Source organism: Neovison vison, chromosome 12 (assembly GCF_020171115.1).
Source record: "Neovison vison isolate M4711 chromosome 12, ASM_NN_V1, whole genome shotgun sequence".
In the NCBI taxonomy this organism is placed as follows: Eukaryota; Metazoa; Chordata; class Mammalia; order Carnivora; family Mustelidae; genus Neogale; species Neogale vison.
Window position 1 is genome coordinate 124,362,841 of NC_058102.1, and position 22,728 is coordinate 124,385,568.

The 22,728-nt window shown below is 40.4% G+C and overlaps 1 protein-coding gene across 1 annotated transcript in view; it reads right to left on the reverse strand.

Annotated features, from left to right (window-relative positions):
* Positions 1 to 22,728, reverse strand: part of CUBN (cubilin) — a 259,483-nt gene that overhangs the window by 56,789 nt on the left and 179,966 nt on the right. Inside the window, exons 46-54 of the mRNA XM_044229270.1 lie at positions 22,419 to 22,628; positions 21,626 to 21,766; positions 20,800 to 20,981; positions 14,450 to 14,621; positions 13,141 to 13,347; positions 10,489 to 10,638; positions 8,398 to 8,519; positions 7,628 to 7,853; positions 5,550 to 5,737 (exon numbers count right to left, since the gene is read on the reverse strand). Of these exons, the coding sequence (XP_044085205.1) occupies positions 5,550 to 5,737; positions 7,628 to 7,853; positions 8,398 to 8,519; positions 10,489 to 10,638; positions 13,141 to 13,347; positions 14,450 to 14,621; positions 20,800 to 20,981; positions 21,626 to 21,766; positions 22,419 to 22,628 (1,598 nt within the window). The remainder of the gene's footprint in view (positions 1 to 5,549; positions 5,738 to 7,627; positions 7,854 to 8,397; positions 8,520 to 10,488; positions 10,639 to 13,140; positions 13,348 to 14,449; positions 14,622 to 20,799; positions 20,982 to 21,625; positions 21,767 to 22,418; positions 22,629 to 22,728) is intronic.

A 22,728-nucleotide genomic window follows, 5' to 3' on the forward strand; every position in this document is an offset into this window, starting at 1 on the left:
CTGTGCCCGTTTTTGTATAGCTAGGCAGTGACTGGTAAGAGAAATCAACCACCACTCATTTTCCTCCTACTTTCTCCTTGGCCCGCTCTGGCTAACTTAGATTAGGAGGCATCAAGGGAGGCTGAGCAGCGATGTGGGCTCCTGTGAGGCTCACACTTCATCCGGGGGGGGGAGGGGTGGCACACAGTGGGTCGCCAGTGGATAACATTTACCAAGAAGAAACCCATGGAAGTCAAAGTATCTGCAGAGCATGAAAAAAATGGACATGAATTCCCAGAAGACATGTACTTAGCATGAATTGGAATAAATCACAGAAGACTTCCTGGCAGTGTTCATTTTGAAGAAAGGATGAGATTCAGCCACAGTGTGCTATTTACTGAAAACTGGGTTGGCAGCTCCCAGGCTGTCATTTAATTGGTCCGGCCAGTCTAAAAGAATTAACTCATATACCCATTTGAAAAGTAGTTGCTAAGGAATGAACTGTGGGCATTGGAATTCCACATCAAGCCTATCCTCAGGGAAAAATGTTACTCATAAAATCACAAATTTAAATGCAGAGTTCCAGCTAGGAAAGGAGCAGTATCTGAGCTATCTATGGAGAGAACATAACAGGGGGCTTTTCCCCGGTCTGGGCAGGGATGGCTGGCTGAGGAAGCCCCTGTGGCAGGAAGGGGCGGGGCTACTGCAAAGGATGGAGTGGGAACAGAGTCTGTTGCCAGGGAGGCTGCAGAGTCCCTGCCAGCCTGGAGCCTCAGGGCATTTTAGGGATCTGAGAACTGTCCTGAAATGGCGAGGGGCCACCAGAAAACTTTGGGCTCTGGGATACTTGGTTTTGGAAATCAGTGCAGTGGGGGCAATAGGAAGAAATGGGAGGCGGCTGGGAGCTCAGCCAGGAGAATCTTGCAGTCATTCAGGCATGAAAGCATGGCATCTACCGTGTGGAGTCACGCGAGGAAAATACAGGTAGGAAGGGAAGACATACACATGCCTGGGGCAAAGAGGCCACTCAACAGATTTCACCAGGGAAGACCCAGGCAGCTGAGGGAGTCTCCACAAGGATAAATCACGCCTTCCCTAAGGGATATTTGGTAGTGTCTGGAGGCATTTTTGATGGCAATATTTGGTGAGCAGGGTGGCATGGAGTGGGTAGGGGCCAGGGAAACTCTAAACATCCTTTGATGCACAGAACGAGCCCCATCCTCACCCCCGACTTCTTAACTAGCCTAAGAAGATAAAATGGGTTTGGACTAGTCTGACTTGCCTATTCAACATTTTCTTCACATCAAATTCTGTGAAATTACTCATTTGACCACATCACTTTTAAGAATATTCCTCAAAGAAATCAATAAAAGAACAAGCCATTAAAAACATTTCTGTGGGTAGATCAGTCTAGAAGAAGAGGTGTGAATCGGCACTGATTCCTAAATAGTGCTGATTTACTATTTCTCAGTCTTTCAAGCCCTGTCATATCCAGTGATTTTCAAACACTGGGCATCCAGCTGTTAGTTATATTACTGAAGTCGAATGATGTTTGTCATTTATTAGATATAGGAGGGCTCCGTCACGGGAGCTACTAAGAACAAAGGCACAGATATTCAGTCAAATAGCTAAAATCAAAAAGGTCTTAGGAAAGAAACACATACTTCCAAATTTCAGTACTATCTCCTTTAACTCGCCCCTCCCCTCCTCCATCGTCTTAACTATCCAGGAAAGTACTTTACAGAAATTTTCTATTCATATTTTTTAAAATTATACATTCACCTTACTGAGAGATAGATGTCTGCATACAACGTTACTGGAAAGACGAAGTGACAGCTAGAACTTTTAGTGAAGAATCTCAAGTGCTTTAATTAAGAACTTCAAGAACTTCCTGAAGTCATTAATTATGGATCAGACATCCTACCTTTTGGCCCAGGAATATAAGTGTTGTAATGATAATAATGGTGAAGAGTTAGTCAATATTTCCTGCTGCCTTGTCCCTCAAGAGCTCGTTTCATTGCCTATATAACCCAGGACTCATCAAAACCATATTGGACCAAAGAATGCCAAGAAGTTGTCATTAAGTCAAACACTTTCTGGCTTTTCTTAAAGTTTTGTGTAATTCAGCCTGGCTGTACATGATGTTTTATCATTCAATTTAAAAAAATTGCTTATTAAGATACCTACAGATTCACTGGCAGTTGTAAGGTATCATCTAGAGAAATCCCTTGTACACATTCCCCAGTGTCCCCCAACACTGACATCTTGCCAAATTATAGTATGATAACATAACCAAGATGTTGGCACTAATGCAGTTCACTGATCTTACTCGATTTCTCAGTTTTACTTGTACTCATGTGTGTGTGGGTGTGTTGTGTATTTAGTTATCTACCACCAGGTTCAAGATAAGGAAGAGTCCCAACACCATAAGGGTCCCTAGAGTTGCCCTTTTTATAATCATACACAATTCATTCCCATACCCGCATCTTTGTAAACTATGGCTGTCCTCCATTTCTAACTATTGTAATTTTTAAAATGTTACGTAAATGGAACAAGAGACTATGTAACCTTTGGGTATCAGTTGTTTTCATTCTGTGTGATTCCCTGGTGATTTATCCAAATGATTGGTCTGTCAAGGGTTGGTTTGATTTTTTTTTTTTTTAAGATTTTATTTATTTATTTGACAGAGAGAGATCACAAGTAGACAGAGAGGCAGGCAGAGAGAGAGAGGGAAGCAGGCTCCCTGTGGAGCAGAGAGCCCGATGCGGGACTCGATCCCAGGACCCTGAGATCATGACCTGAGCCGAAGGCAGCGGCTTAACCCACTCAGCCACCCAGGTTGCCCCAAGGGTTGGTTTGATTTTACTGAGGACTTGCATTCCCTGGTAGGTATGTGCTAGTTAGTTTAGCCATTCACCTATTCAAGGACATGTGCACTGAATTCAGTTTTGGGCTACCAACAAATAAAGCTGCTATCAACATTTGTATATGGGTTTTTAATGAAACGTAATTTTCTTTACTCTGGGATAAGTGTCTAATAGGGCAATTGCTGGATCTTATGGCAAGTGCATATTTAGTTTTATAGGAAACTGCTGAACCATTTTCAGAGTGGCTATACCCATTCCCACTAGCAATGAGGAAGTGATACAGCTTCTGCACAACCCTGCCAGGATTTGGTCTTACAATAGGTGTGTAGTGATCTCTGATTGTGTGTTTTTTTTTTTTTTTTTAAATTCTCAGTTTTCCTAATGGCTAGTGATGTTGAACGTCTTTTCATTGTCTTATTTACCATGCTATATATCCTCTTTGGTGAAATATCTGTTCAAATCTCTTCCCCATATTATAGTTGGAGTCTTTGTATTTTTACTGTTGGTTTTGACTATTCTGTATGTATTCTAGATCGTAGCCTATTGTCAGATAGGTAGTTTGTACATCTTTTCTCCCGGTTGGTGGCTTGTCTTTCCATCCTCTTCACATAGGCTTTCACAGATTAAAAGATTTTTAATTTTTTTTAAAGATTTTATTTATTTATTTGACAGAGAGATATCACAAGCAGATGGAGAGGCAGGCAGAGAGAGAGAGAGAGAGAGAGAGAGAGAAGCAGGCTCCCTGCTGAGCAGAGAGCCCGATATGGGACTTGATCCCAGGACCCTGAGATCATGACCTGAGCCGAAGGCAGCGGCTTAACCCATTGAGCCACCCAGGTGCCCAAGATTTTTAATTTTGATGAAGTAAGATTTATCAATTTTTCCTTTTATGGATCATTCTTTAGATGTTTAGTCTGAGAAATATTCATCTATCTCTCGGTTTTAACAATTCGGGGCTATTTATTTTCCCCTAAAAGTGCATACCTTACATTTTAGGGTGTGGTCTATTTTGAGTTAAGTTTTGTATAAGGTGTGAGCTTGAGGGTTGCTTGCTGGAGCTGGACTCTCTTGCTGTTCTGCCCTCTTCAGTGTCTCCTGGCAGAATCAGAAGGCTCAGGCCTAGCAGGGGAAGAGGGCTTCCTACGCTATTTAGTTTGGGCAGGGCTCCAAATGGACATCACCTGCCAGTTGTGTTGGCTTGGCCAGATGTTAGAGGGATTCCTACTCGATCAATAGGAGAAATGGGCCTAAATAACTTTTCAGATTCCATTTGTACAACTGATGAACTTGCAAGGCTTTACATACATCTGTACATTTGAAGTTTACCAGTCTATGAGAGAGTCCGTGAGAAAGTTCATTTGCTTCATGAAAAAAAGCCATTAGGAAGAGTTGTATTAGATGTGTTCCATTAGACACATATTTTATAAAAGTATGGGATTTTTATTCAACTAGTAAGCATGGATCCATTAGATATAAAACATAATCTGAGGGGTGCCTGGGTGGCTCGGTGGGTTGGGCCACTGCCTTTGGCTCAGGTCATGATCTCAGGGTCGTGGGATCAAGCCCTGCATCAGGCTCTCTGCTCAGCAGGGAGCCTGCTTCCCTCTCTCTCTCTGCCTGCCTCTCTGTCTGCTTGTGATCTCTCTCTGTCAAATAAATAAATAAAATCTTAAAAAAAAAAACCATAATCTGAAAGATGATATACAATAATAACATCAACGGTAAAATGACGCCACTACTCATTAGATGGTTTTATATTCCAAGTACTGAGCACTATTTGTGCTATTATATCATATTACCTCTAATGCTTAAAACAGTCCTACTAATGGACAAATTGTTCTCTTTGTTTTATGGGGAAGAAGTTAAGTCCAAATGTTTAATTAGCTCACGGAGGAAAATGCAGGTGGTAAGTGCAAGAGATATGGATGGAGTCCAGGCTAATGTGAACTTAAGGCCAATGTCTTTTCCACTTAAAGGTGGAAAGATCTCTTGGAGATATATTACATATGAGATCCAAATAGCAGAGTCAGAATGAATTTATCATACAGCCATCACAGTCAGAAGTCAGAGAAGTGAGGTCGGTGTCACATAAGCAGTATTTGCCATTTTAGAGAAAGAGAGCCTTACTGACTGCCCCACTGCCATAATTTTACACGAGTAAAACGTTCTTTTCAGCTTGTGAACTCTTGAGGCCTGCTGTGGAAGCTGGCACTAACCACCTCTCTAGCCTTCTGTAATTTTCATAGCATACTTTAAGTGTTGCCGGTAATGGGGCCTTACGTTTCTTCTGTCCTTGAGGACCTACCAGAAAAGAAATAATAAAAAAAAAGAAAGAAAGAAAGAAAGGAAGGAAGGAAGGAAGGAAAGAAAGAAGGATACAACAAAAAAATCTGGCCCTCCCTCTTCAGTTTCCACAGAAGGAAGAACCCTAAGTATGCATGACAATTTAATAAGGCCAGAAAACAATCTCCTTAATTAGGTTACTTTGCCTACATACCAGCAAATGAAAAGTCACAGGGCAGTATGTGTGTTGTGGTTCAAGTTTTAACTCCTAATAGTTGAGATTTCTCACATTTTTATTCAAGAAATCCGAGCAAGAAAATTGCCCTTTACTTACTTGGAGAATTAATGAGTCATTTCTGGTCTAAATGTTTATGTTCACAAAACCAGCTCGGCTCCAATTAAAGGAACAAGCGCGCTCACCTTCACGAAGCTGGTCTGACATTGTCCATCACCGCTGGGGATTAGGAAGTTGTTGTCAAAGCTGATCTCCAACTGTTGGCTTTCGTGAGTAATGACGATCCAGGAGCATCTGCTGTTCTCAGGAAAATTCTGAGGCCAGTGAGGGGATCTGATTGTACCATTATCTGAATGAAGTATTCCCCCACAACCTGAGAAGTTGTCATGGAAAAGTCATTAATTTGAGAGGAAAATAACTACTTTCATAGCCCAAGATTTCCAAAGGAGACAAGTTTCTAAATGTGAGATTTCAGGTTCTCTTTCCTTACACAGGAGTCACTGGCCTCTAGGGCAGGATATGACAAGAACTCTGAACAAATGTGAGGTGAACTGAATCCAGAGGAAGCTTTGGCTGTTTATGTTTTGTTGCATTTATGCTGAACTCACCCGAGGACACTAATTCATGCCGTAAAGAGGACAGACTTCTATTCTGTTTTCAAACAGTGATAATATTTTTTACTCCCCTTGAAGCTATATAGTATTTGTGAACCAGCAATCCCAAGTTCTGTATTTTATTTTACTGTGAATACAAGAGAATATAAGTCTACACTCATTGGTAATTTTACTCCAACATACAGGACTAGAGAAAATGATTTTGAGGAGGGGAAAATTCTTCCATTATACAATCTGATTCATTCATATTGAAACTCTGACAGATTAAAATAAGGCATAAATTGAAAGAAAGAAAATATCAAATTATTTTATACTATTAAAATATGTACTTAAGAAGGACACTTGGGTGGCTCAGTTGGTTCAGCATCTGCCTTCAGCTCAGGTCATGATCCCCAGGTCCTGGGACTGAGTCCCACAGAGGGCTCCCTGCTCAGACCAGAAGTCTGCTTCTCCCTCTGCCTGCCATTCCCTCTACCTGGACTCTCTCTCTCTCTTTCTCTCTCTGACAAATAAATAAAATCTTTAATAAAATGTACTCAAGAGATGACAAAAGGAAAACTATGAACTGAAAACAAAATGAAGTTAAATCAAAGAGTATTCCTGTATCTTTTGCTTCTAAACCCTTGGAAAACTAATGGTTCACCTAAAACTACCCTCCATTCAATAGCAATCAGTGGTTTAATGAGAGAAAGCTTGACTCCTTCCACAAAAACCTTCATAATAAACTTGGACTCTCCTAGAAAGAATTACCCTGTGTGATACTGCAAGGTTTTAAATAAGTCCTGACTATAGTATGCAGTGCAAATTTTTTTTTTTTAAGATTTTATTTATTTGTGAGAGAGAGCGAGCATGCACACACAAGCAGGGGAAGGGGATAGGGAGAGAGAGAAGTAGGCTCCCCGCCGAGCAAGGAGCCTGATGCAGGGCTGGATCCCAAGATCCTAGGATCATGACCTGAGCCAAAGGCAGATGCTTAACCGACTGAGCCACCTGGCACCCGTCCAATGCAACTTCTTTTATTTTCTGGGAATTTCCATGAGGTTCATATTTTATATGCACAAAATACTACCCTTTTGAAATTGAATCTATTATACTTTGCCACCTACAGGGCACTCATTCTAAGTCACAAATCTTGCGACTTTGCTGCTCAAAACTCTTCAATGGCTCTGCCTTACTCAAGGGACAATAGAGAAGACAAGGCTCTTTATGATATGCACCACTTAACTTCTTGCCTTCAGCTTACCACTCAGCATTCTGCCTCTAAGATCCAAATATTCTGAACTACTTGTGATTCTATTAATTTTGATTCTCTGGTTATGCCAAGACCTTCTGCCTATGTAGGCAACATAGTGAAGGGTGAAGATCAGAGTTTCTGGGCCCCACTATCTTTATTCAAATCCTGACTCTACCAATGACTAGCTCCATGACTGGGAAAACCATCAACCCGTTTGTCTCCAGTTTCCACCCACGTAAAATGGAGAAAACATGTATGATATTGCATCTTCCTTATGAAGTTGCTACATGAGACGACATGGTAAACAGCCCGAGTTGAGTCTAACAGAGAGTAGATATAAAATGCATACTTATTAAATTATCAATAAATTTAAAAAACACATCAATTTAAAAAGTACACAGAATGTTTCTTTTACCTAAAGTCTGTGTGTTCCATGTGGCATAAAATCCACCATTTTGCACTGAATGGTCCGAGTTAAAAATCACCATCAGCTGGTTGGACCCAGACTGGATTGTTCTGGGGTTTGAACTTCCACAGTATTGTCCTATTATGGGTGATCCAGGAGAACCACCGTTCCTGACAGTGACAGAGTCCCAAACACAGGTTGCATGGGCTTCAATATCAAAGTCACTAAATGTTAGCTGAAGAAGAGAAAAGAGACAATGAGGTACCCTGAGTGGTAAGTGAGATGAGCTACCTAAAGTTAGATAAGGTCCTCACAAACTCTTTTACTTTGTTTTAATTTATATAATTTTTATATATATGTTTCTTATTTACCTTTCCCCTGCCCTCCTCTCTTTTTCTTTATTGGGGATTCTACTGGAAATTTTGAGAGGAGAAAATTTTCCTCGAACTGGAGTCACTAAAAGGAACCGCTTCAGTCCAGTGGGATGGGATGGCAACTCATATCGAGAATGTGATTACAAGTCTCTCCTGGATAAGAATATTTCATATCTATATCTATATCCATATCTACATCTACATCTATATCTATCTTCTCCTATGCTTGTAAAAGAGATTTCTTCAGTTGCTGGATACTTGTAGATATCTGTACTCTAATGAGATCTGGGGGAGAAAATGAACTGATCACAGGCTCAAAGCCTATTCTAATCGCTTGCTTATTAGAAGAACTCTGTTTCCACAGCAGACATGGTGTTTTTGTTCTAGAACAAAATCAGAACTCACGGTGATGGTATGGGCTTGTGGGGCTTCCAACAACCAGGAACAATGGGTCAAGCTATCATAAGAGGCTGGATAGTTGGGGCTTGTGATCACTCCGCTCTCACCCAGCTGTATTCCACCACAGTCTAAAATGAGATTTTAAACTTATTTAAGATATAAGATATAAGAAAACAAAACAAACAAACCAGAAAAAAAAAAAAACCTCTGCAAAGCCAAAAGAAGTAGGTCTTATAGCATCATACTTTATGATTTTAAAAAAGCAGTCAATGAATAAATAGATGAAAGTGTTAAATGCAAAGTAAAACTGGGTAGAAGATTAGAAATAAACAGAATCTCATATAGTGTGAATTAAAAAGAATCACACAGGGAAGACAGGATTATGTTTAGGACAAAGAAGAAGGAAGATGATCTGTACCACAAATGGAGAATAATTAGATGTGCATATAACTGACACTCTGACTAGGGATGAAGTAAATAACACTGCCTTTCTTGAAAAACAAAACAAAACAAAACAAAAAACAGGCCAATAAAAATAAATACAGGCTTGAAGAATATGGTCCATACCACAACTAAAGAATTTGTCAGGTGATGAGAAGCACTTGTGTCTGTAGTCAGCTGTCAAAGTACACATCAGCATAGCAAGTTGAAGAACAGATACATCTTTGAAGTGTAAAATTGTCTGATTTTCCACATGAATAATACTGCTTCCTGAAACCTGGCTCTCTTCTTTCAATCCAATAAAGAAAAATCAACCGGCAAGATGGTTGATCAATCTTACTCCCTCTCCCAATCAACCATTTGATTATAACACAAAGAAATGTTTGTTAGAACCATAACCAAATATATATTGATTCATAGCCAAACTTCATAGAAAAAAAGAAAAGGATTTCCAAAATCTAAAAAAAATTAAGTATACTCAAATTCTGAGGGGTAATCTCAAACTGAGACTATGTCAGTCTGAAAGGATGTAGAACCAAGATGTGGGCCCCAGAGGTCAGCATCTGAGGTCTTGATGACCATGTGGGAGAACATATGGTCTTGGACCCACACATAAGGAAGGGCTAGAGTTGAGACTTCTACATAATATTGGGGGTGTAAAAGAACTGCCATATTAGTGAGAGGGACTAGAAAAATTCTGATGGTCCAGAGAAGCAGCAAAGAGCAGTGCTGTCTGTCTTGAAATGAATTTTCCGATACAAACTGAATGTCACAGATGCAAATCCAAAATGAAACATTAGCAAATAATATCTAGTAATACATTCAAAACACACATCATAGCCAAGTAGGGTTTATCTTGGAAATTAAAAGATGGCTTAATGAGAGAAAAGTCTTTCAATATACAGTTTATCATATTAATATATTAAAGGAGGAGAACAGAATCATTGCAATATATGGAGAGAAATCATTTGATAAAATCTTACAACCATTCAGAATAAAAAAAAACCCTGTACACTAACAATTGAAGGGACTTTCTTTAATCTGATAAGAAGTATTTATTGAAAACCCTAAGAGAAATCAATCTATTTAACAATGAAGGGTCAGGTGGGAGGTTGGGGGAACCAGGTGGTGGGTATTGGAGAGGGCACGGATTGCATGGAGTACTGGGTATGGTACAAAAACAATGAATACTGTTACGCTGAAAAGAAATAAAATAAAAAATTAAAAAAAAAAAACAATGAAGGGTCACAGGCATTCACATGAAGGTCATCCCTTCCATTTGACATGAAGGTGACCTAGCCACTGAAATAAGATAGAAAAAGAAAATTTTGAGGTTGAGAGAACAAAAATATTATCATTTGCAGAAGATATGATTGTTTATATAGAAAAACCAAAGATAATCTACAGACAAAATGACAAAACTAATTAAGAGTATAGCAAAATCTCTGGGTTAGAGATCAATGTATGAAAATTTTAGAATTCTTGGATTTCGGCAACAACCAATTAGAAGATGTAATTTAGAACATCTCCTTGACTTCAGCAACAAAACTTATAGCTACCTAGGAGTGAATCTAACACCACACATGTGAGATCTTTATGGAAAAGATTATTATCTATTATATTGCCAGAGTTTGAGAGTTTAATCACAAGTCTTACCTGTAAAAGAATACTCCGCATGGAATCCAACATGTTCTACGCGTTCATTGGTGACAAAGTGTATCCATACCTGAGAATAAGGTGTAACCAGGGGCACTGTAGGTTTTGAAGGTCCACAAAGTCTCCACATCAGAGGCCCATCAGCATTACCTGAAACAAATAGCACACCAAATGCCATTACTTATATAGCTTTTGAGAAATATATTCAATGAATTTAGTAGGAGCAAATCATAAAGATCATTTCAAGGTATTTATTAATGCACATTGGAATTCTGATTTAGTAGCAGATGTTTCACAAGGTTCCTTTTTGTCTTTGTCAACGGCAAAAGAAAGAGTCCCTCCAACAGGGTAAAAACAAAAAACAAACAAAAACCCCCCACTTTTTTTAGTATAGGCATCTTTCTCTATTGTGGGGCCATTTTGTTCCAATTTGTGTTTTCATAATTATTTTGGCATACCTAAACAGAGATATGATTAATTAAAAAAAAAAAAATTGGATGTGCCTTTTTTAGGGAGTAAAAAATGTAATGCCAACAGTGACAAAATGTATCATCAAGATAAAAGTGATAGTTATCTAAAATTTTAATGATTTCTTTACAACATTTAATCAACTGTAATGAATAGGATATTCAGTACTTATGCTAAGAACTATCAGATTTGGAGCTGAGTATTTTTATGAAGATTACTTTTCACAGTAATTTGATTAACCTTTACAGAACACCTACAGAGCTCACAATTAACCTGCTCTTTATTTATTCTGTCAGACTAATATCATTGATTTTATAAGTTAACAAAATATAGTACTTGAACTCTCTCTGAAATGCGGGAATACGGAGAAGATTGCATTTAACTGACTGAAATTGGATATACAACTGCTCTGCTTAATTCAATAAGCCAGTATTTTGTTTTCTTTTTATTGAAATTCAAGTTAATTAACATATAGTGTAGTATTGGTTTTAGGAGTAGAATTTAGAGATTCAGCAGTTGCATATAATATCCAGTGCTCTTTATATCAAGTGCCCTCCTTAATGTCTGTCACCCATTTAGAGAATCTCCCCACTCATTAGCCCCTCCAATAACCCTCGGTTTATTTTCTATTGTTGAGAGTCTCTTATGGTTTGCCTCCCTCTCTGTTTTTATTTTATTTTCTATTTCCTTCCCCATGTTCATCTGTTTTGTTTCTTATATTCCCCATGTTCATCTGTTTTGTTTCTTATATTCCACATATGAGTGAAATCATGACAGTTGTCTTTCTCTGACTGACTTATTTCACTTAGCATAATACACTCCAGTTTTATCCACATTTTGCAACTGGCAAGATTTCATTCTTTTCGGTGGCTGAGTAATCTTGCATGGATGTATACACTATATCTTCTCTATCCATTCATCAGTCGATGGACATTTTAAGCCAGTGGTTTGGAACCTGGTGGCAGTGGTGAGGGTTTGTCAGAATCATATGGAGAACACTCTCAAACTACAACTTCATTTCCTTCATAAGTCTTCTTTAGATTCACCTACTTAGGAGGGCCCGGATAATTCTCCTGCTGAGTCCATTGATCTGTGACCACAGACTTTACCAAATTCTCATTGAAAGTTCTGTCCACCATGTTCTCAAAGTCACCATCAATTTCAATAGTGGCCCTAGAACATTGCCACCAGCTCACTGTGTTAGTGTCTGCTGCTTTCAGCCTCCTTTAAAATAAGGTTTTGCAGTGACATGGAACTCAGTGAACCTTAAATAGCACAGATTCTCTGCAACCTTACCTTACTTCTCTTTTTCAAACTGGGAAAAGAGTGCCACTGTAACAATGGAGGAAATTCGATGAATCGCCCATGACTCCAGACTCAACTACCAGAAAGAACTAAAATGGATTCATCTTTTATGAAGGGAGGTTTTAAAAAAAATTCTTAAGAGTTCTATGGCTTACTGAACACGCCTCAGTCCACTTCCATCATGAAACTAAAGACAAACTTGACTCTTTGGGGGATAATTCCCCAAATAGCTTCCACCTGCTTCTCCATCTGGTACATTGCAAAGCTGCTTTTGATTTCTAAGTAAAATTCCTATAAATTCAGGAAATCACCGATACAGTCTGACTATGCTAATTTTCAGTCTGTGAGGAAAGAAGACTTGAGTAGTAGAAGATCATCGAAAGGACCACCTGAACTCATCAAGAGAACACAGACAAGGGGCATCTGGGTGGCACAGCCGGGTAAGCATCTGACTCTTGAGTTCAGCTCAGGTCATGATCTCTGCGTCATGGAATCGAGCCCCGTGGGTTCTCTCTCTCTCTCCCCACCTCTGCCCCTCCCCTCCACGTGCTCTCTCACTCTCTGAAGTAAATAAATAAATCTTTCAAAAAGAGAAAGAGAGAGAGAGAGAGAGAACACAGATAAGCTAAATCTCTCCTCAGGAAGCCTCACATTACGTGAAACATAGAGTTTACTTGCAAACTCTGCTCTATTCGCTCACCATTCACAAGGCATGTTACCTCAGCTGGGTACACACAGAAATACAGCTTTTTCTGAGAAACCGTCTTTTGAATTCTATGCAGATTTTTATAGCCACTTGAGTCCCTTCATTGTTGGTGGTCTCCAGGTATAAGAACACTTATGGATAAGTAAGAAAACGTGTTCTTTGATTGAACTCACCCACTCGGAACTCAAGGACATCCAACTGACAGTCTTGGTGACTTTCCAGGTAAAAATCCTCAAAGTGAATGTAAATGGATGAATTTCCCTGACTTGGATTGCTGAGAGTCCATTCACAGTTTAAGTTTCTTGAGTAATTACTGACTCCGTTATAGCCAGGAGAAGTGAAGTTTCCTTTAGGGGAATGTGTAAGGGACCCACCACACACTAAGAAAACAAAAGGCAACAGGGAAAGTAACAGTGAAATTCACACCATAACAGAACATACAGGTAATGCATTAACAACTAAAATAACAATAGCGAGATTTTTATTGCTTTGATTTGTTTTTCTAGGTGAAGTTAAGACTGTGTAAAGGGCTGTTTCATTCATGCAGAGACTATGGAGGAAGTTTCTGTGAGTTTGGAAAATACCTACAAAAATAAACAGCTTCTTTATTTTCCTGTAGGGTAGATTAGGTGGATTTAGGAGTTTGGCTATGCGTCAGTTTCTCCTAACTTAAGCCTATTGTTCATTAATATTTAATTTAGAGAAATAGCTAACCTCCAGTAGTGGTCTCAGTGGCTTCTCATTAGCAATTCTCCTCTTGACTCAACAATTTAATTGGATCAAACAGATAACACCACACAGGACTGGCAATGAACTTGCCCCTTTTCACATGGCAATGAATGCTCTTTGTATAAGTGAAAGAATATGTAAAGGTTTTTTACATATTCGGTTCTACTCTTTCTAAAATTTAAAAGTCTTAGGTAATAGCACCAACCCAGAAAACAGGAGAATATTTAGACCAGAAAGCCATATCTTGCTTAATTTTTAAGTACTCTGTATCAAACGTGAACATTCATATATATGTTCACGGAAAAATATATATATGGATGGGTGACTAAGAAACAAGAAAAATATATATATGGATAGGTGACTAAGAAACAAGAAAATCTGGCTATCTTCAATTAAATGAGTCACTTTCAAGGAATCAGTTACTTTCTAAGCAGAAGGTCTCATTCAGCAGGAAGGAATTGATCAAGAGCTGTAGAATGGGCAACCAATATAATGGCACCATGGCATGGACTAGAGCTGAAAGCTCTCCCAACAGCATTTTTTTTAAGTTTTAACTCACAATAGCAGCTTTCTGAACCGGAACATTTGGGTTTTTTTAATCCAGTCTGGGACGGGCTTTCTACCTGGTTATATATGTTTGCCTTGGTTCCATCTCTGATCTCTGAAGGGACATAAAATTGATGGCTCCTCTGCTGTTGGAAGTAGCTGTGGGTCACCTGCAGGGCCCACAAGGACAACGTCTGCCATTATTACCTGCATCTTCGCTGGACGTGTAGGAAGCACTGAAGCCTCCATAGGGCTTGGATCCATCAGTGAAAAACACGACTTTCATTGTATTTCCTGAAGATTTGATCGCATCACTCATGTTCGCACTACTACACAGTGTCTCTAGTTGGGGTGAGTTACTTCTAATGCCATTGAAGACCTGTTGGAAAATAGTTTAACCTTCAGTCAGGCGGGCCATCTGACAGAGTGCTTCCTAGAAGATTATATTCACAGCCTCGATATGCAAGCTCAGAAGGAAACTCCGTGCTAAAATGAATTACTTAGCAGTATGGGCTCCTCGCCCGGTGCCACAAGCCACCGTGTCACCCAGGGCACATTCTACTGAGTTGTGGCCTCTGGGTCATTTCACTAAAATGAAAGTATTACAGTAACGCCCGCCGCCCCCGCCATGTGGTGACAAATGAAAAACTGCTGTACTGTCTGCAGCTGGAAACCGTGCTTGAAATGTAAATTAGGCCAACACGCTTACATCTGAGTTCGCAGAGTTCACTGCGGGACCATTTTTCTTACCGATATGTCGGGACCTTTGATATTTGGAATGAAGGCTTAAATGTTAGTCTCTGAGGGCTCGAAGCATATAGTAACTCAAATAGTTTAAAATGCCTTGAAAAGTAACTTTAAAAAAAATCCAATCAATATAATAGTTCTTTCCTAAGTACTTAGGACCCAAAGCCTCAATTTTCTTATTAATTTGAATTTTTAAAAAATGGATTAGAGTTGGCTCCAAAACATTAAACAATAATTCTAGCTATGTCCATAGTGATAATAGCTGCAAAGTATTATTCAACTTCTGTGCAAAACCAAAGGAGGTTCAGCATGGCTGGTTGTCACAGTTCAGGAAAGATCCAGAAGTAACTAAACGATAATTGACTGATTGAGTAATTGATATTCCTATTTTTTTTTAAAAGGATTTGTATCACTCATGATTAGAAATAATGATTTAGAATCTAACACTAAGAGATACGAAGGAGAAGCATGCACTCCATAACAAAGATGTGAGCTTTTTAATTTACTGTAACTGATCATTAAATTGAGCTCTGTGTCTTCTAACTCACAGGACCAGACATAGCATCTCCTATCACTTACTGAGCACAGCAAAGTGCGGGGCTCTGCTAATAGCCTACTCGTATTACTTCATTCAATTAGCACAATACCCTCTCAGATACATAATATCATCCCTGTTTTCCAGATTAAGACAATAGAATTTAGAAAGGTTATGCAATTTGCTTCAGGCCAAAGACCTAGTGATAATAAAACTGGACTTAAAGCATCCCTCTGATTCCAAACCATGAAGTAATGTATAAGGAAATAGAAGATGACAAAATTTCAATAATACTGAGAGCAGTATTATTCTGGCAACATATTGCCAGAATCAAAAGGGATTATCAGCAACTGCCGGCTAATGGAATATGTCAGAAACCCTGATCAATGGCAGTTATCCTTGCACGATGTCTGCCCTGATCTAAGAATCACAGTGACTAACAGTTGTTCAGACAGCCGTTTATCACATGACTCCTGCTCTTTCGAGGCAACCAAAGTGCTGTTTCCACTTTCCCCCTCCACTTATGTTTGTAGTCAGAAACTACAATTCCCAGAAAACAATGGGATAGGAGGTAGGCATTTGAGATTCAGGACAAGCACGCATCTCAGTTAGTGCATGCTGGGTGGTGTACCTTTGCCTCTTCTCCTTCTGGACAGAATCAGATAAGCAGCAGGTTTGGAGGAACTGTATGCTCAGGTGGCTGGATAAGGTATTAAACTAGAGGGAGTGCACTTAAAGCTGCCTTCACTCAGCCTATAGATCGCAGGAAGTTTCCCTTCTCCCTCCCTCCCTTCCTCTTTTCTTCTCTCTCGTCTCTCTCTTTCTTTCTATCTCTTTTCCTTTTTCCTTCTTTCTTTTTCTCTTTCTCTGCTCTCCCCACCTGCTTCTCTGTGAGACTTTCTTAAAATGATAAAGTGTGGGCAAAGGGCAAGCCACATCCCCTTATTTACAGCCGGGTGGAGAAGAAACAAAACAAACATTGAATCTATAAAAATATATTTAAAAGAAAAAGAATGTGATATGGAAAATTCATGAAAGAAATTTATTGTTGAAGCTTTAGCCTCCCCAGGAGAAAAGACCTGTAGATAGGACATTTGTAGTTTCTCCTGATTAAATGGTCAAGTCCCCTCCACCCAACAAAGACCATAAGTTGACAATCCCACACAGAGTTTCCAAGCAGCATTTTAGTACTTCATTCTTAAATATGAATAAACAGCCAAGGGTCATTAGGCATTTAAGGCAGTTTCCTTAGATGTCTAATGCAAAAGGCAGAGACCAATCAATATACATAAATGGGAAACCGGAAACTGAAGGAAATGGACCTCAAAAGAAGCAACATAAAACTTCAAAATTATGGGGCGCCTGGGTGGCTCAGTGGGTTAAGCCTCTGCCTTTGGCTCAGGTCATGATCTCAGGGTCCTGGGATCGAGTACCGCATCAGGCTCTCTGCTTGGCAGGGAGCCTGCTTCCTCCTCTCTCTCTGCCTGCCTCTCTGCCTACTTGTGATTTCTGTCAAGTAAATAAATAAAATAAATAAGTCAAGTAAATAAATAAAATCTTCCAAAAAACCCTTCAAAATTATGATTAATATATTTAATCATAATTTTATTTTACTATAATATTTTATAAATATTAAATTTTATTTTAATATAATAAATTAATTCATACATATCAAATACATATGATATTTTAATATATATATAGTATATTCAAAGAACAATGGTAAAATAAGGATAATTCCAGTTATACACCTTCTCAAAAACCTTATCGTCCATGCCCATTTCCTTATGGAAATACAAGAACATATGCCTCACCAAAAAAAAGGGAAATGAGCCAAGACAGGATAATGCACATGTCATGGAGTCAGGTGTCCACCCCGGGAGAGGAATGAAGGAGCGTGCAAAGTTGCTGGGGAAGGGAAGGCACCGGCTGACAGCTGGCCCCAGGCTTGCAGCTGATGGAAAAGGGCTCAAGGAAGGCTACTGCTAAGGAAAATGCATGAAAGGGTGGGTGTGCTATGCAGCACAAGGTGGGGATGTAACCCTGGAGGGAAAGTGTGGGGAGGAGTGAATGGTATGTGCATAAAAACTCTGTGTGGAAAAGGACATTAATCAGAAAAACAAAAGCAAACGCTACCAGGGTACACTACGTGGCCAGGTGGGGAATGACAGCGGTATAGTCATAGCAATGTAAACACTGAAGAGCAATTTAAACAAAATCTGTGATGTAGGTATTTTGTGGGGAAGCTGGGAGAGGTCTGAACTGTGTGTAGCCCTGTGAGCATCTGTGGTGCGTGTGTGGTGGGGGTGGATTGTGAAGAGAGCTAAACCCTCATCTCCCATAGTCGCACGTGGATATATGATGTCTAAGACCAAAAAAATAAAGAAGTAGCAGTAGGAATATATTTTTTAAAGATTTTATTTATTCATTTGACACACAGAGATCACAAGTAGGCAGAACAGCAGGCAGAGAGAGAGAGGGAAGCAGGCTCCCTGCTGAGCAGAGAGCCCAATATGGGGTTCGATCCCAGGACCCTGAGATCATGACCCGAGCCAAAGAGCATAGGCTTAACCCACTGAGCTACCCAGGTGCCCCAGTAGGAATATTATTTTGAAATAATGACAGACACACCACAAGAAACAGCTGAAATAGTTGAAAGTAGACGCCTTTGGCGTCTATGATTCAGAGATGGGAAAATGACAAGATGTGATTCAAAATGTGTGGTTGTCGCTGTAAATTTTATTTTATTATTTGAGTTCTGAAACTATGACTGTTCATGTTTTCTTTCCTGCAGGGCATGTGAAAATTCTGGTAAGATTCTTCATAATCATTATATTCAATATGATGTTAATTATGGAAAGAATTTCAAAGGGAAATAAAGAGTTGTATACATCAAAACTTTAGCAATGGGTGGGTACAATTTCAAGTATTTTTCATATTTTTAATTTTTTGAACTCTCCAAAATCTGTTCAATAGGCATTTATTATGTTTATAATCAGAAAAATAGATTAAAACTAGTGTGCAAATGAATTTATGCCACATTATTACAACTACATAATATATTCATTGCCAAGGAAGATAAGAAAATGTATGAAAATATGGTATAGTGGGAGTGGTTAATTTTTTTCTACTTTATCCTTGTCTCTACGTATTCAGTGGAGGGGCACCTGGGTGGCTTGGTTAGTTATGTCCGACTCTTGGTTTCAGCTCAGGTCATGATCTCAGATATATATCTATAGGTATAGCTATACATGATACCTTCAGGTGTTAGAACTTGGGAGCAAAATTTGAAGCCTGAATATGGTCATTTTAGGGTAATACAAAGTATTATACTAACATACGAAGAGGTTTTGTATTTCTGAAATCACTACCCAACAGGAGACAATTGAACTGAAAACAAAAGTGTCTTGTTTTTTTGTTTAGGATTTTATTTATTTATTTGACGCAGAGAGAAAGAGAGCACGCAAGCAAGGGGAGTGGTGGGCAGAGGGAGAGGGAGAAGCAGGCTCGCTGCTGAGCAGGGAGCCCTATACGGGACTCCATCCCAGGACCCTGGGATTATGACCTGAGCTGAAGGCAGACACTTAACTGATTGAGATACCCAGGCACCCCCAAAGTGTCTTGTTTTTAAAGAAGGATAAGGAGGGGCACCTGGGCGGCTCAGTTGTTAAGTGTGTGCCTTCAGCTCAGGTTATTGTCCCAGAGTCCTAGGGTCAAGCCCCACGTTTGCTTCTCCCTCCCCCTTTGCCCCAGCCCCTGCTCATGCTCTCTCTTGTTCACTCTCTCTCAACGAGATAAATACAAATCTTAAAAACAAAACAAAGCAAAAAAGATAATGATAAAGATAATGATAGTACTTCTAGTATTCATTCACTCAATAATTACTGTTTCTATTACGTGCCAGGTACTGGGGACTCAGCAGTGAATGAAACGCAGAGCGGGTACTCGTGGAGCTTACATGCTGGTGGTGGGAGCACACAATACACAGACGAGCAAATAAATACACGGGAAGTCAGGTGATGTGAAGTGCTGGGAAAGCAATAATGCAGGGAACAGGATGAGACAGGGAGGAACCTATGCAACCTGGAGATCAGGTCCTTGAAGAGCCAGGACTGAAGAGACAGAGTAAAACAGGCAGCCATTGGGGAGCTGCCAACCAGAGGCCACAGGAGGGGTGAAGTGGGCTGCTGAACACCTTAGCAGATTCAAAGACCCGAAAGGAAGCCAGCGAGCAAAAGATCAGGGGGGTTTGAGACAAGATGCAGACACCGTGGGGCCATCTGGGCTACTGTAAAGATTCGGGATTTCCCTCTGAGTGAGAAGAGAGGCCAAAAGAGGATTTTCCAAGAGAGCAGCCTGATGTGGCTGACATTTAAACCCATCACACTGGTGGCTGCGCTGAGAATGCAGGGAGACAAGGGTGGGACACCAGCCTGAAGTTAATAAACTAAGTCTAAGTGAGCGGCGGTGGCGGGGGCAGTGGGTATAGTGAGAAGTAGTTGGGTTCTGGATCTCTTTAAATATACAGCCGGTGGGACATGACTCTGGATGCAACACACGGTGGGAGAGAAAGGACTCCGAAACAGACATTAAAGTTTTTGACCCAAGCCTCCTGAAGTTTGGAATCGTTATTGACTGAGGGAACAAGGACGGAGGAAAGGCTGAGTTGGGTAGAGAAATAGATTAATATTAATGTGTAATTAATCCAGTATATACACATATATAGAGCTGTCATTTCAGTTAATCTTCTTTCCCACTCATGGATCTCCTTTGCTTTCCTTCGCTAAGTGAAGCTAAGAATGCTGACAGCATCTCCCAAAGCATTTGACCTTGGCAATACTGAGGGCAGGAAGCCTGGGCTCTTCCAGGGGAGGGGCTCGGGCCCTCTGGCTGAGAACAGGAACTATGCAGGACCCCTCAACTGCTTAAAACTTTTGGTGGTGACTGTTCTGCGCCTCCTGTCCGATTCAACTCTGCGCTACCCACGGGCTTATCCATTGACCCACTTTGGCGGTGTGCGATGATCATCTGCTCTTAAAATTTACTCCAACCATGACCCTGATGTATGCTGTGACAATGAACAGGCTCTTAAGATGGGTCTTACAGACAACGAGTCCACTCACTGTGCTTCTGCTCTATCGAATACTTTGAGTTTGCTTGAGGTAGAGTTGCACGGGTGGGAATATTCCCGACCTAGTTTTCTGATTGTGAATTATAGGTCCATCAGCTCCTTCAGCAATGGAATGTAATATCCCCAACCGCACGGGATACTTACTGTGACACGCTTGCTGCGGCAGGATGCGTGAGCTTCCAGACTCAGGTCGTTGAAGGTCAGGGTGACCCGCCTTCCCTCCTGCACTGTGATCCTCCACTCGCAGACGCGGCCGTGAGGATTCGGGTGCGGGTAGTTGGGAGAGGTAAACGTTCCCGTAGGGCCTTGCAGATCCCCCCCACACTCTGAAGGGGAAGAAACCCAAGAAAACTGCCAGTCCAGTCCAAGTGAGCCCTTCTACAAGAAGTGTCCTCTCAAGTGTTTTCTTTGCTATCCCCCTGGACAAACTTACTGCTGTTATTTGACACTGGGTGTACATGAGGACTGACAGACAATGTCTGCATCCCCTTCCTGTCTCTAATATTTAATATTTAATCCACGTTTCCATGTATGACAGTTCGCTGTATCGTCATGGCCCGAGAAATATGGGGCACCCATAGAGGGGGTAAGCTCAAGAGTCAGAAGATTCAGAAGATGAGAGCCATTATCCAGTTTCTTCAGATAAAATCTGTATTTCACCAATGTTGGGGTATTTGGAATGACAATTCCGACAGCTGTGGGGCTAACGCACTGGTTTTCTTAAGATGATGAGTGTGTGCAGCTCTCATCCCGCAACATCTTCCAAAGCGCCACCTCCTCTCTGTGGTAGCCTGTTTCACAGCTATGGTGTGACTAGTTGATTGAGATCTGCCTCTCCACTAAAGTGTAAGGTCCAAGAAGACAGGGGTCATTTTGGTTCAACAACCACTGTAACACCAGTGCCTCGAATAGTGTCTAGCCAATGTCGGTGCTCAAAATATGTAAATAGTTACCACATCAGTGAACTTACCTTCCATGCTGGATTCAAACCGCAGTCTGAATCCTGAGGCAGTAAGAGAGCCATCGGTGACAAACTTCACCAGAGCAACATTGCTAGAAGTGTCTATGCTGTCTGGAATGGTGCTTCCACAGTATCTGCCCAATAAACTTCCTGTGAGAGGCAAATAATTAAGTATGTCTATGTCCAGGTGACTGAATTCATTTCTCCTCTACTTGAGGTATTCTGCGAGTACAAAGAAAATAATAAAAGACAAGACCCTGCCCATGAAGAAATGCTAACCTTTGTTAAGAGAAGCAGGACAAACATGAATAAAATCAACATTTACATAGATGAAGACATGTAACAAAGGCTGAAACCAGTGAAGGCAAGGACATCTCAGCACAATGAGGGAGCTCATTTGGGTAAAGAGATGGTTGCAAGCAACAGAGAGGTGAGTGTCCAACTCATATGATTGCTAGTTACCTTACCCTCTCTCTCCTTACTTGACAGGAGGCTCCTCAAATAACCAACCACATATAGCCCTGGAAGGTCTCAACAGGAAGAAGATGCCTTCTCTAGTGCTCTCTCAGTGTGATCTATTAAAGACAAGCTCTATAATGACACCTGGGGCTTTGGACACCCACCGTTTGTGAGTAGGACTCCAGGGAGCGAAAAGTCAGCACTGCTCGGAGTTGACTACACATCTGTGCAAAGACTAGACGTCGTTTTACCTTTCTTGAAGTGAGGACACTTCAGAGGCTGAATGAGTACATGAGAAAATAAACACCGCCCCCCCAAAAGACAGGAGACATACGGCACTGACCAGAGGTATGGTTTTCCCAGATCTCCACAAAGTCTTTTTCACAGCCAGAGGAATTCTGAAGGTTAAAGTCTTCAAAGTGGATGGTGAGATAGTGTCCTGAGGGACCCTCGAGATGCCACTCACAGAATAAATTGTCTCTATACGGAAGGGTTGGATATCCACTGCTTTCAATGACGCCACTTTGCCCTGTCACTCTTCCCCCACAGTGAGCTGCAGAAAAGAGTAATATTTTGTTACAAGATTTTTCTTTTCTTTTCTTTTTAAATTGAACCAGCACATTCAAAAACTGAATATTAATTAATATTCTATT